This window comes from Emydura macquarii, unplaced genomic scaffold, assembly GCF_026122565.2.
Source record: "Emydura macquarii macquarii isolate MOO-44397 ecotype Brisbane River unplaced genomic scaffold, CSIRO-AGI_Emac_v2 contig_2681, whole genome shotgun sequence".
NCBI lineage: Eukaryota > Metazoa > Chordata > Testudines > Chelidae > Emydura > Emydura macquarii.
The window spans coordinates 3501080-3514243 of NW_027132818.1; the positions used below are offsets into that span (position 1 = coordinate 3501080).

General features: G+C 39.3%; 1 protein-coding gene across 5 annotated transcripts in view; it reads left to right on the forward strand.

Moving 5' to 3' along the window:
• Nucleotides 1–13164, forward strand: part of TIAM1 (TIAM Rac1 associated GEF 1) — a 290775-nt gene that overhangs the window by 253762 nt on the left and 23849 nt on the right. For 4 of the 5 annotated variants that reach the window (XM_067565615.1, XM_067565616.1, XM_067565617.1 and 1 more), the window contains 6 exons: nt 4817–4996; nt 5492–5560; nt 6217–6342; nt 9563–9671; nt 11756–11935; nt 12070–12188. In XM_067565615.1, the coding sequence (XP_067421716.1) occupies nt 4817–4996; nt 5492–5560; nt 6217–6342; nt 9563–9671; nt 11756–11935; nt 12070–12188 (783 nt within the window). The remainder of the gene's footprint in view (nt 1–4816; nt 4997–5491; nt 5561–6216; nt 6343–9562; nt 9672–11755; nt 11936–12069; nt 12189–13164) is intronic. The other variant, XM_067565618.1, reaches the window with a different exon arrangement.

Here is a 13164-nt window from a genome sequence, read left to right on the forward strand (position 1 = left end):
GTTTACAATTGAAAGAACAACCATAACATTTTGTTGAGAGTTACGAATATTTGAGTTACGGACAACTTCCATTCCCAAGGTGTTCATAACTTTGAGGTTCTACTGTATGGATTTAAGTTTTCTTAAATGTTCCTACCTATCTTAGGTTTTCATATTGCCCCCATCACAGTAGTCTCTTTAATGTATTTATCCTCCATAACTCAAGCTAACACTGCAGTGAAGACAAGCCCTTAGCCTCACTTCTCCATCTGTAAAACCGAGACAATGCACTTCCCTACACCACAGGAGTGTTATCTACATGTGAGTTAACTCCTCTGGAGTTAGCCTTGCTAGAGTGAGAATGGTCACACTGCAAAATAACACTTGAGTAATACAGCATGTTTGGATTAGCAGCACAGAGTAGCTGAGCTCTTGCTGCCATTACTTGAGCTTCAGCAGCTCTATAGCTTCAACCCACTCCCCTGATAGGCCAGCTAGCTCAAGTGTAAAGCACCACTTAACTCAAGGTAGTGAGTTCTGGGTGCCTACATCATCATAGGGGTGGGGCCACCCTCCAAGTTATACCTCAAACTAATGTTGCATTGAAGGTAAGCTCACACAAGTATATGATGGAGCAGGGACTTGAACCCAGGTCTCCTGAATGCTAGGGTAGTGCCCTAATCATTGGGCCAGCCTTCCTCTCTGAGAAACTTACCTTATTAAGTAGAGTGGGCCCAGAATGGGCTAAACTGAGGCCTGCTTCAACACCTCTCAAATTGCTAGTTCCTTACAGTCCTGATTCAACAAGGCACTTTAGCATGTGCTTAAGTTCCCTTGAAGTGGAAGTTTTACCACAGACTTCACTGGGGCCAGGATTTCATCATATGTGTTTGCTCAATTGGGGCTGTCAGGCTTGATCCTGCTCCCAAATGATGCAGGATCAAACCCTTAGTGAGTAGCAATGGTATGAGGAATGATAGAGCACATGATCAATAGCATGATTTTGGTGCAAGATAAACTGAGTTATTTATACAACTATATTTAATCAGCAGTAAAATATAGCATGGTCAGAAAGAGATTATAGACTACCCAAAAATCCGCTGAGTTAGAGGTGAACTAGTCCTGCTCCCAAAATTCACGTAGAACTGGTAACTTGCTACTCTGTTCCTTACCCTCTTGCTCTAAGTTCAGGTCTCAGCTACTCAAGTTGGATGTTATTGCTGTAATAATCAAACTGTAACCAAGAGAGTTTCCTCACCTGTAAATTGTTCATCATAGCAGTTTTATGGTTGGATGGGTGTTGGTAACCATAAAGTAGTGTGGACAAAACATTGTATTGTTATGGGAAAGTCCTTATCTCATCTGAAGTGGAGATTATGCTCCTTTGGATTTCATGGCACTACACCTGTAGAGGTGAATTAGAGATAAATAATGACTGTATGTAAGTAGAATGGCTATGGGATAGGAACCCTTTCACTATTAGGTCACCACTCCGTATCCAGCCCAGCTCAGTAGTAGCTGAAATTCATTCCCATCTGTCAGTTGTTTGGCCTGTGTTAAATGAGTTGATGGTGTCACTTCACATCCTGGTGGGCAGAGCTTCTTCTCCCAAGTGGCTTCCCTGTTTGTTCTGAACAGAGACGGTTAATGCATTTTCAGTGAACCCTTAATGCGGATTGAAGGGGCACAGAGACTGAATTACTCTGACCCCCAGACTTTCCTCCAACTCCAGATTAAGGCACAGTAAAATGGGGAAACTTGAACAGCCACTGCCTCATATACCATATCATCTCACACTCCAAGCATTCATGATTCCACCCTGCCTCATTCCCTGTTCTTAAACCGTCTCCTCTTTATGTTCCAACCAGGCTTGTTCCTTCTGTTTACTCACTCTGCCCTCTTTTCTGTTCTCCCATACGATCGGAACAAGCTCAGAATCAATGTACATCAACTTCTTTCTCAGATTTCTTTTCTCAGACTTCTAAAAGTTCCCATCCTCCAGGGAGCATTCTGGATTTGGCCACTGTATGCAGTGGGAATTGACCCTCCTTTCCCCCCATCCCCAATAATGTCTGTCTCAATAGAAACATGCTTTCTAGAGAAAAGCTCATTTATTAGTTGGTAATGGAGCAAAAAACATGGGTGGCTTTTTGTTTGTTTGTTTCCCCACCCTCTTTCCCCCCTATGATGAATCTACCTACCTACTTATTAATACTGCAATTTGATAACTGCAGCTGAGATTTTTTCCAAAACAACCTACGGGAATTAGTCACCCAAATGAATTACATCCTTTATATGCAGTGACTGGAAATTAACTAAAATAAAGCTTACCCTTTTGTTTCTAATTTAACTGCCTTTTTTATGTTGGTAAATCCTCATGTATCAGCTAGAAATATAAGATGTGTTCTTAGAATTAAACTGAATAATTTAGAACAAGTCAGAATGTTTTAGAAACTTTTTTTTCTTTTACTGGGGTTTTGTAGCCCACCACAAAATATTCAGCAGATTATAACTTAAAAATTTATAAAGCAGTGCCAATGCATCTTTCCCATTAAAATAATTTTGCTAGAACCCACCTGCCTGTTTTATGCCAATGTGAAATGAAAAAATAATAGATGTATAATAGTTTGGCTAGCTGACTAAAATAGCATCCATATTATCTTTGCCATGAACACCACACTTTACAAAACATTGTCCCATTCTTTTTCCCAGCGAGTAAACTTACTGCACTCCTGCATTTGGTTTGTCATCTTCTTTAACACTGTGAGCAAGTATAATATTGGACAAAAGCAGTTTAAAACAACTTACATCAGCACAATTGCCTCTACATTAGTTATAGTGATAATGGGAATATTTGAGTAAATGAGGGCTAGTAAAGATATCCATCGAGAGTTGCACAGGTATCTTTGTCATTAGGTTGCACAGCTGTAACCAACTGGAACTTTGTAACCAAGTCTGAGGCTCAAGAATAGGAGACTGACACACTTTCCTGTACTTATGTTGGCTCTGCAGCAATTACAGGAGATAGAAGTGATTTTTTTAATGCTTTTTATCAGCCTTTTTTATTTTTGGAGTAAAATTGCACTTTATGGAGAGGGAGGGGAGCTGTGAACTGTACAGGAGAGATGGTGAATCCTACTATGATGAAAATGGTATAGTTATGCAATGCTTAATTTTTATTTGAGTTTTATTTTAAAAAATACCCCTTGCACAATGCTTAGGGATTATGGACATAATCTTATGAAGACAAATACCTATAACACCATCTTTTTTTAGAGCCAAAGGGAGATGCAATAGAGAGGGGAGAACAGGAGTAACTTCGGCAAATCACCATTTTCCCAGGGTATGCTCCATCCCTCTCCAGCATCATAGCCTGCATTAAATAAAATGGCCAATAAACTTGGCATCTGAATTGTCCGTCAGATGAAGCAAGTTACAAGTTATGGGGCACCCCACTGAGAATGCCCTGCTTGTAGCCCTCTTGCATTTAGCACTGTTTCTTCACATCTCAGAGAATGTCCCAATCTATTCTAGTCCAACATATTAAACTGATCCCCCTGTTAACTTGAATATTTGAATAACTAAAATTACTATTATTTTATTTATTCATCTTGTGGTAGTTCTTAGAGGCTCAGAACTGCATGCAGTAACTACAGGTAGTAAAAATGGTGTATGCTCAAAGAACTTTGTGTAATTGGATACAATCAGTATGACAAACAAAAAGAGCGGAAAGAAAGAGAACGAGTCACATCAGTAGAATCACAGGATTACATAAGCACCTAATTGAATGACTTGAAGGTTTCATTATTTGTTCTTGTTTCAGTAGCACTTAGCACACCTGGTCATGCAGCAATACCCCAATTGTGCTAGATGCTATACAAACACAGTACAAAGATGTCTCTGCCCCAAAGAGCTTACAATCTAAGTAAGTTTAAGCCTCCTGACAACTGGAAGAGGTGCAGAGAAGGGCTACTAGGATGATTCAAGGAAAGGAAAACCTGCCTTCCCACTCTCTTTTCTTTTCTAACTTCTTTAGAGCAAGGACTGTCCCTCCTTTAGTGTTTGCATAGTGCTTAGCATATTCTGAGTGCTACGGAACACAAATTAAAAAAATTTACTTTTTAAAAAATATTCATTTTTAGCCACTCTGACCTGGGATTTTAGCCATTCTGTTATGTGATCTGTATTGTACTTGCTCATACTTTTTGGGCCAGGGACTTGTTAGTTGTCTGGTGTAATTGATGTGTTGTACAGTTGTGGCACTGTCCTAATATACCTGTTTTTGAGGTATTGGTCAGTACATGACATGTCACTCTTAATGTCCAAGAACAGTGCATCTGGGGTTCTTCATAACGGGGGTCATGATTCTCAACTGGTAGAGAATGATGGCTGCCCAGAGCCAGGTGTGGGTCCCTGGACCCCATGAATGTTAGAGTAGCTTCCCTGCTGCTCTAATTTCTACCACTACATAAACTCCATAACTGAAGTTTTACCAGTGGAGGCTCAGGCATTGTAGACTTTGGCTTCACCCATGCTTGCCCCTCTTCTTTCTCTGTTGTCAACGATAAGGGAGGCAGGTAGTGTAGGAGGTGACTATTCCTCTACAATAAGGGGAATGTTTCAGTGTCAATCTCTGGGTGCTTTAATGTCACTTTGCACCATGTCTGCAGTGGACAGTGAACTTGGCAGACTGGAACATCCAGCCCAGGATGTTAAAACCTTGGATACAGAAGCATAGAACACTACTTAATGTGTAGTTGGGGCATACAGTAGCAGAATTATAGTTCAAATAGTTCCTACTTAAAATAAGTAGGAGTAATGTTTTCTCTCTTTGAAGAGTACAGAACAAGTTGCTGCATTTTGTCGCAGTCTACATGAGATGAAGCCTTCTGATTCGAGTTTGCAGTCTCAGGATTTTACAGGGCCTCAGCTGTCCACCATGAGACAACTTACAGATGCTGATAAACTGCGCAAGGTTATTTGTGAACTCCTTGAAACAGAACGCACCTATGTCAAAGTAAGTTGTTGGTTTTTTTGTCTGGTTTTTTTTTTCTTTCAGAGTTGTATTTTTAAAAGTTAAAGCTCTGCAATATTTTTTATTCCACTAACAAAATAAAAACTAATTTACTAGACCAGTGGCAAGTTACCTTTTATTATAGGACTACTCATCAATTTTAATAGGAACATCCAAAATACACTAGATATTTTAAAACTGAAACAACTGAATAACACTTTTTAACATGGGCACAAATATGATTTGATTGGGGTACAGAGAAATCTAAAACTAAGATATGTGATCTCATCGAAAATAAGTAATCTAGATTGCACAGTTTTCTTTAACGTCTTAAATTTCATTAAAATACAATATACTCATGTCTTATACAAGACAGATGAAAGACCTAAAGACTACATCAAAGGTGTTCAGGAGAGGATCTTTGTCACGGTAATAGTTTGAGAGAGGTCCTTGGAGGAAATGACATTGAAGAGTATTTTCTTTCTTTTTATTTTTAAGGACTTAAACTGTTTAATGGAGAGATACCTGAAACCTCTACAAAAAGAGACTTTCCTTACTCAAGATGAGGTATAGTAACTGTTGTCTTAGGGCTGTCTGATTTTTTTTGTTTGACTCTTCTTGTCTGATGTAGGAAGGAATGGAAGAAGCCAGGAAGGTTAAACTTTCGTCAGGAATGTTTATAAATGGTCTGATGCTGACTATAAAAATACTGATCAATACTGTCTGATCTTATGATAACAACCACAGCACAACCACAGCACAGCACATTTGCCTCAACTGCAAAATTATGTCAACCTAACTTATGTCAGCATCTAGTTACTGCAGTTATTAAACCGCTTGTGCGTGTGCATACTTGGCTCCCTGTGTCAATGGTGCGTGTCCTCACCAGGAGCCCTTGTATTAATTGTATTGTCAGTGTGGGGCATTGTGGGACAGCTCCTGAACAGCTCCTGACACTGCATCAACCTAATTACATCGACCGTGACTTTACACCTCTTGAGGAGGCTGCTGCATAGAGAGGCACTTAATGTTGGCGGGAGACAAATTTAAGTGAAGACACATCCACAACTAGGTCGACACAAGGCAGCTTATGTCAACCTAACACTGTAGGGTAGACCAGGCCTAAGAAAAACTGTGTGCTAATGTTCTGTAAATTGTGACTGGTTGGAAAGTCTTCTAAACTGTGAGGTTTTAAACATATTAAACTTCTTCTCTTTTATTAGCTCGATGTCCTCTTTGGGAATTTGACTGAAATGGTAGCGTTCCAAGTGGAGTTCCTGAAAACTCTTGAAGATGGGGTGAGGCTGGTGCCAGACCTGGAAAAGCTTGAAAAGGTTGACCAGTTTAAGGTAAGCATTTTATTTAAACTCTGAGTCAGTCCAAAGCATACTTAAATAATGCTTATGTCACACTTATTGTACAATATTTTTACACTGTCAAAAGGTACTGCAGAAGTAGTCCTCTTAACCTTGTATCAAATCAGTTTGATTATCATGACTCTTACTTTGTTAGAACACATTTTTTTAAATTTTTACATGAACTTGTGTTACCTGACACCATGAAACTCCTTGAAACTAGAATATCCCACTGTGGCTATAGTTCATGTTAGATTTTGCTTTATAGATCAGTGCCACTCAGCAAAAGCATGTAGGGGTTAGACCTTTTATTTTTATCTTTGTCAGATTTCGTGTTTCAGACTCTGAGGAAAAGCTAGCGGCAGAAACATAATTGCATAAAACCTTAGTACTGACAAGTCTAAATTGCCAGTTCAGGAAAGCCATTGGGGATATGGTTTTGAACTGTAAATTGTATTCTCTACTCAGTAGGCTCTTAATGCTCAAGTAGGCAAGAATGGCAAGCACTTTCTAAATGTTAATTTCAAATATTTTGAGGGGTAGGTAGAAATATAAAGTAAAGAAACAAAAATTGAATTAAAAATAATGGAGAAAGACGTGGGATGGGGCTGGTTGCTAATTGAATGATCCAATTACAGTGTTTGGTGGTATTCAATTCATGGCAGATAACTCATGTAGTGTTCAGATTAAACAGATTAAACCCAATGCATCTCCTTCTGGTCTTTTTGCTCTTGTTTCATCACTGACCTTGATAAAAGGACAAGATGTCTTGGTGAATAATTATCCCACTGGGTTTATTTCTCCAGGATCAAGGATTAATTGAAGAGTTTGTGAAAGAAATCTTGGTTTTGTTGTTGTTTGCTCATTTTAATATGGCATTAGTCACACAACTTACCACGATGGTTCATCATTAGAAAATAATTTTATTCTGGAATATGGTACTCCTAACTAAGCATACTGAAATTAATAGAGGTGCTGTGCTGCGTAGTGGTAGGCAAACTGGAATTTCATTGATGAATGGGTTTTGCCCTCTTCTGCATTGTCCAAGTTTCACATATTGATGCAAAAATATCTTTGTGCTGAGACAGAATTGCAGGATCTACCAAACCTGTGTACTGTCTGTATTATTATACAGGTCATAAACCTGAACCATCTTACAGGCTGACTTGGAGCAGCTAGTCATTCCATATGCACTTGCAGTGCCAAATCCTGAGCATATTAACAAAGCATTTTGACTTTGTGTAAAATGTCACCATCTTGCAAAGATCTGGCCTTCCTTCAGTCACTTGTTCTATTCAAAAGCAATATTGCATGTTCTTTGCCATGTTGCCAGGATGGACAAAAACAGCCCAGCACACTGGATTATCAAACTCTCCATCTATATGCGAAGGGTTGCACATCCTGACCCTACCTGGTGCCCTCCGTGGGGCCATCTGTAGGGCTGCCCCAGAGATTCATGTATTTGCAGGATTGAGCTGGATCTGATAGTGTCGCTACCTGAGGGCTGGTGTGATGCCATCAATTGTGGTCTTCCTGATTGCTGCAATGGTCTTTAGTAGACCATGCATGTTTGATAGTGGTAGATGCTTCAGTAACATTCTCACAGTAATCAGTCTGTGCATTGAACTGATGGGGGAAGTGAAGCGACAAAAAAGCATAATATTGGAGAGGCCTTTGTCCTAAACATATTTTTGATTTCCCACCACATAAAATTCTTATTTGTTCTCTTTACATTGGACAGAGAGGAATAAATTGTCAATGTTACATTCTCTACCTTTGTAAAAGATTAACTCAAGTAGCCTCACAGATCAGGTTACCTAACAAAATAAGACTTCAGAGGTAAGTTACCATTGCTTTCTCCACAGAAGAAAATATTTTATGAATCCAGTAGATATTGCTGCATAAGAAATTGCATTGTTTATGGAATTAATGGTACATATGAAATCAAGATTACAGGCGTATAGACTTAATAGAATATACTTTAAAAATACAAACCTATCTAACAGTGATGATAAACCCCTCCACCACCTTGACACTGCAGAGGAAGGGGAAAGTGTGTGTGGGAGGAAGAAATAACTAATCTGCACATTCTGTAAACACCTAATACAGCTAGGATTGGCAGAATTTGACTTTTTTTAATAATTTGGATATTTTTATTTTAAGCATTTTTTTCAATTTTTATCTTTATCTCTAATTTTACGGTTTTGCAAAATTATGGGTTTTAAGCTTTTGGGGTTTTTTCAGTTATTGTCAATGGAAATACTTTTTCCATTAGTTTGTGTGAACATTGAAATCGATTATCATTTATCTATTTTTAAAAGTCTAATCCTGCCAAACCTAAATATATAGCCCAAGAGGAAGAATATTGTGGGGAATAATGAACTAAATGGGACTTGGGAGATCAGAGTTGAGTTCTACTAAATATTTCCTGTGAGACCTTAAGCAAAGTACATAACTTTTTTCTCTGCACTTCCGTAGTTGCATAATGGAGCTAATACTTATCTATTTAGATGGTAAATTCCTTGGGGCAGGACTTTCTTACTACGTGTTTGTACAACATCCAGTACAACAGGGCCCTGATTTTGGTTGGACTTCTGAGCATTTCTGTACTACAAATAATAATTAGAGGATGGGATGGAGAAGACCAGTCCCTGCTCTGAAAATAAAGCTGTCTAAAGATGGGGCTGGCAGACTGCAGCATACATAATATTTTATCACTTTCAAGTTACATACTTAATACTTAGGATATAATTACAGCAGAGCACAGAAGTTACTTTTTGGTCATTAAACATATTTAAGCATTTGGGTTCCAAAGAAGCCCATGAAAAAGGGGAGAGAAACTTGTACATAAAATTATGTACACAATATGACATGCATACTATACCAACAGCAATTTAAACAGGACGCCATCAGTTCTACAGTAGATTATGTAGAGCAGGTAGAAAATAATCTGTTTTAGTCAAGAATTTCTGACCTTCCGTTCTTCCTCAGCTATCTGGTGAGGAATTCCTACTCCCCTGATCTTCTGATCAGCTTATATTACTGGATGTTCCCAGGCATCCTGGATGAGAACCCAATGTAGATGGTCAGAAACATTCTAATCATATGTTGTAGCCATAAAACATGGCACAGAAGAACTTAAAGTGGTCTGATTTCAGTAGCTTCATCGAAAGAAAAACTAATGGGTTTTTTGTTTTTGCACTTTAAATCCTAGAAAGTGTTGTTTTCCTTGGGTGGATCCTTTCTTTACTACGCTGACCGTTTCAAGCTGTACAGTGCCTTCTGTGCCAGCCACACTAAAGTTCCAAAAGTACTAGTAAAAGGTAAGCTCTGCATGCTATATGTGTATTTTTTCCAAACACACTTTTGATGTGGTAAACTGCCCTTGCACAATGTGGGATGTGGCTGATGGTGCAGGTGCAAAAGCTACAGAATGGCCATGTGATGTCAGTCTGACAAAACAGAAAAATTGACAATCCGTGCATGTGCCAACAGGCAAACAGAGAATCCTGTTAACATTATGACAGTAAAAGCTCTCCCAGTGCAGAGGATTCTCACAAGGCTTTCGCTATGCTAATACTACAGTATTTTTATAACACCTTAACCACCATATTATCTGAGCCTCTTCCAGTAGCACATTTAAGCAATGTGACCAACATCTGTCATAGGTAGTTTTGTGCTTGCCCTCTCCCAAGGGAGAATTGTGCATGCAGGATAGAGGAAGTGTTCTAAAATGTACAATGCTATGGTTCAAGAAGGCAGGTTGAAGAAGTACGCCTTGCACTTGGAGTGAGATGGGTGAGGCTTGTGATGGCCCTTAGTTCCTGTGAGCATGTACTAAAGAAGTCCTACTAACGTCCTATATTAAGATCCAAAGAAACTTGGTTGGGAGCCTCCAGGAAGGGAGCAGAGGACAAGGAAAAGAATCTTCCTGTGGAGTGGGATAACTCTACCACTATTCCAGGCTGGGTCGGCCTGTGCGGCTTTTTTGCCTCCCCCCTCCATGAGGTAGCTCTCCAGCTCCATACTGACGTCAAGAACTGCTGTGCCCAAAGTGCCTGCCAGACTGAGTTTCCATGTGACTGCTCCATTGCAGTGACTTTCACCTGGAAAGTGTTACCCTAGTAGTGAATTCAGCAAAGCTTCATATAATTATATTTTTATCTTGGATGGTGGGTAGACTAGCAGTTCCAGTTGCAGGAGCAGCATAATTAGGAAAAAAATGCTTTTTTTCAATGAACACTTGGATGTAGGCTAAATAAATCAGAAAACTTTTGACTTTTTTTTTATTATTGTAAACTCTATTTACCATGCAGAGAGATGTTGGCAATCCTCCTGACTACATGAATAACTCATTTGTTGCCAGCCAATTTCATGCTCTCTCCTGGCAACATCTAGATCGATCTTCCTATTAAGGACGGAGGCTGGGTATTTTTGGCTGGTGGCATTTTTTTCTTTTTTTACAATTCAACAAATACAAAGATTATTTAGACTCAAATTTGGAGCCTTTTTGCTCCAAAGATAAATCTTTAGAAGTCTGGTAAAGTGTGTGTATGGCAGCATTTTTATATGCAGTTATGGGTGGTCTAATGGCCTTCTGATTGCAGTAGTGGTGCCTTTTTTATTTTAAGTTGTAGTAACTTTATTGTATTGATGTAACTGTTTACAAAATGCGCAACTTCTCCTGGAGACAGTTATCCTTACGAAGGGAATGCTTGCTGTACACAGCATACTCACATTTCTATATCTGTTTTTGAACAATCTCTTGTGGGGGGAGCAGTAGAAAATCATCAGTTCTATAACTCTTATAGATAGAGGCATAGTGCAGTAGGTTGTTAGCCTGTCTAATATGTCTAAAATATACTGCTGGTATAGAGTACATGTATAATTTATATAGTGCCATAGATGTATTCTGTTCTTTCTGCCTCCTTACTAATTCTTTGTTTGTGCTGCACTTTAAGGCTTAATAAAAGTAACAACAAAATGCCGTTAAAGATATCCAACACACAGACACTAATGCAGTGAATTCTTATAGCAGTGACCCATTTTGATTAAATTAGCCGGGGGAGGAGGGGTAAGGGGGCGTGTTGGTGGGTTTCATTCAGCTCTAAAATATCTGTGATACTGGAAATGTGAAAGAGGGTGGATAAATAAGAGATGCTTATATTGGTATGATGGTAGTTGTCTATCTGATGTTCAATCATGAGAAACTTCTCTGGCATGTGATACTAAATAAAAACCTGCAGTGCCTAAAACATGGTACTGTATACTTCATCAAAATTTGTATTTCCCCACAAAACACACTTATTCTAGGCAAGTGAAATTTCACTCTAAAAAGTTACTTCATAAAGGCAGATGTTTGGGCACATTTAAAAAAAATTTTTTTTTTTTTTAATTTTACTTCTAGCTAAGACAGACACTGCTTTTAAGGCATTTTTGGATGCTCAGAATCCTAGACGGCAACACTCCTCAACACTGGAATCTTACCTTATCAAACCCATCCAGCGGATACTGAAGTATCCTCTCCTGCTGAAGGAACTCTTTGCTCTGACTGACGGAGACAGTGAAGAACACTATCACCTTGATGGTAAGGTGCTGAACTATGGAAAAGTGTTCACCTGTTTAAATGGTGGGCAAGGGGAGTTTCTTTTCCTCTCACTCTAAAACCCACGATGATTAATTATGAAGCAACTATGTAACTAGTTTTTTTTTCCCCTCTAGTGGCCATAAAAACAATGAACAAAGTTGCCAGCCATATTAATGAAATGCAAAAAATACATGAAGAATATGGTGCCGTGTTTGACCAGCTCATAGCAGAACAGACTGGGGAAAAAAAAGAGGTAAGGGCTTTATTCTTGGCTTTCTTTATTATAAGTCTGATATTCAGGAGCCTCTTTCTTCTTGGTATTCATTACTGCATGTTGTAGCATCTCCCATTACAAATTTTTTTCTGCATTGTCTACGGCAAAGCATGCTAAAAAGGTATGGTTTAGTCTCAGAGACCAATACATAGAGCTAATGTTTCAGCAGTGACTGGTGATTTAGGGGTCTTGAGATGGGCACCCAAAAAGGGGCATGATTTTCAGAAAGCACTGAATACTTACCCTCTGAAAATAAAGCTCATTTAAGGCATTTCAAATTGGGCACTCCAGAATCGCTAGTTACTATTGAAAATGTAGCCCACTTCTCTTGAACTATCTCTTAAGCTGGAACCTCACTGTGGAAGTTGGGTGGATGGCATTAGGGGGAACAGAGGAAGGTTCGTGGGACTAGAGTAGGAGATGGGGATTCAACAGAGCAGAACTGAAGGGGGAATAGAGCAGCAGCATAAGGGAATGGTGAGAAGAGTCTTGAGATGAGGAAGTGGTGGAGGGTGGCACTTGAGCAGCAGCTTGGAGGCCATGGAGCTCAGGTAGGAGAGGTAGTTGTATGTGTTGATGGAGAAGGGTGGTCCTTGGTGTAGCAGCACTGTGAAGGCTGCGGTTACAAGCAGGGTTGGACAGTAAGTGTTGGGAGTAACAAGAGGTATGTGGAGACCGGAGTTGGGTCTGGTAGGCAGAAGTGAGTGGAAGTGCTATAACCATAGATTGGAGAGCAGACTTGGTGTGCTATTAATTTAATGACACTTAAATATAAGTGAGACTGGGTTACCCTAGAGGTCCCACCAGTTCAGGATAGAGAGACAATGTGGGGAATCAAGTGCTGCTGTTACCCATGTTGTACTCTGTTCTGTGGCTAAATGGAGGACTTAAATTTCCAGAGATGTCAACTTGGCACTTCTTACAAGTGCTGAATTCTCAATTTTGTGTGTGTTAA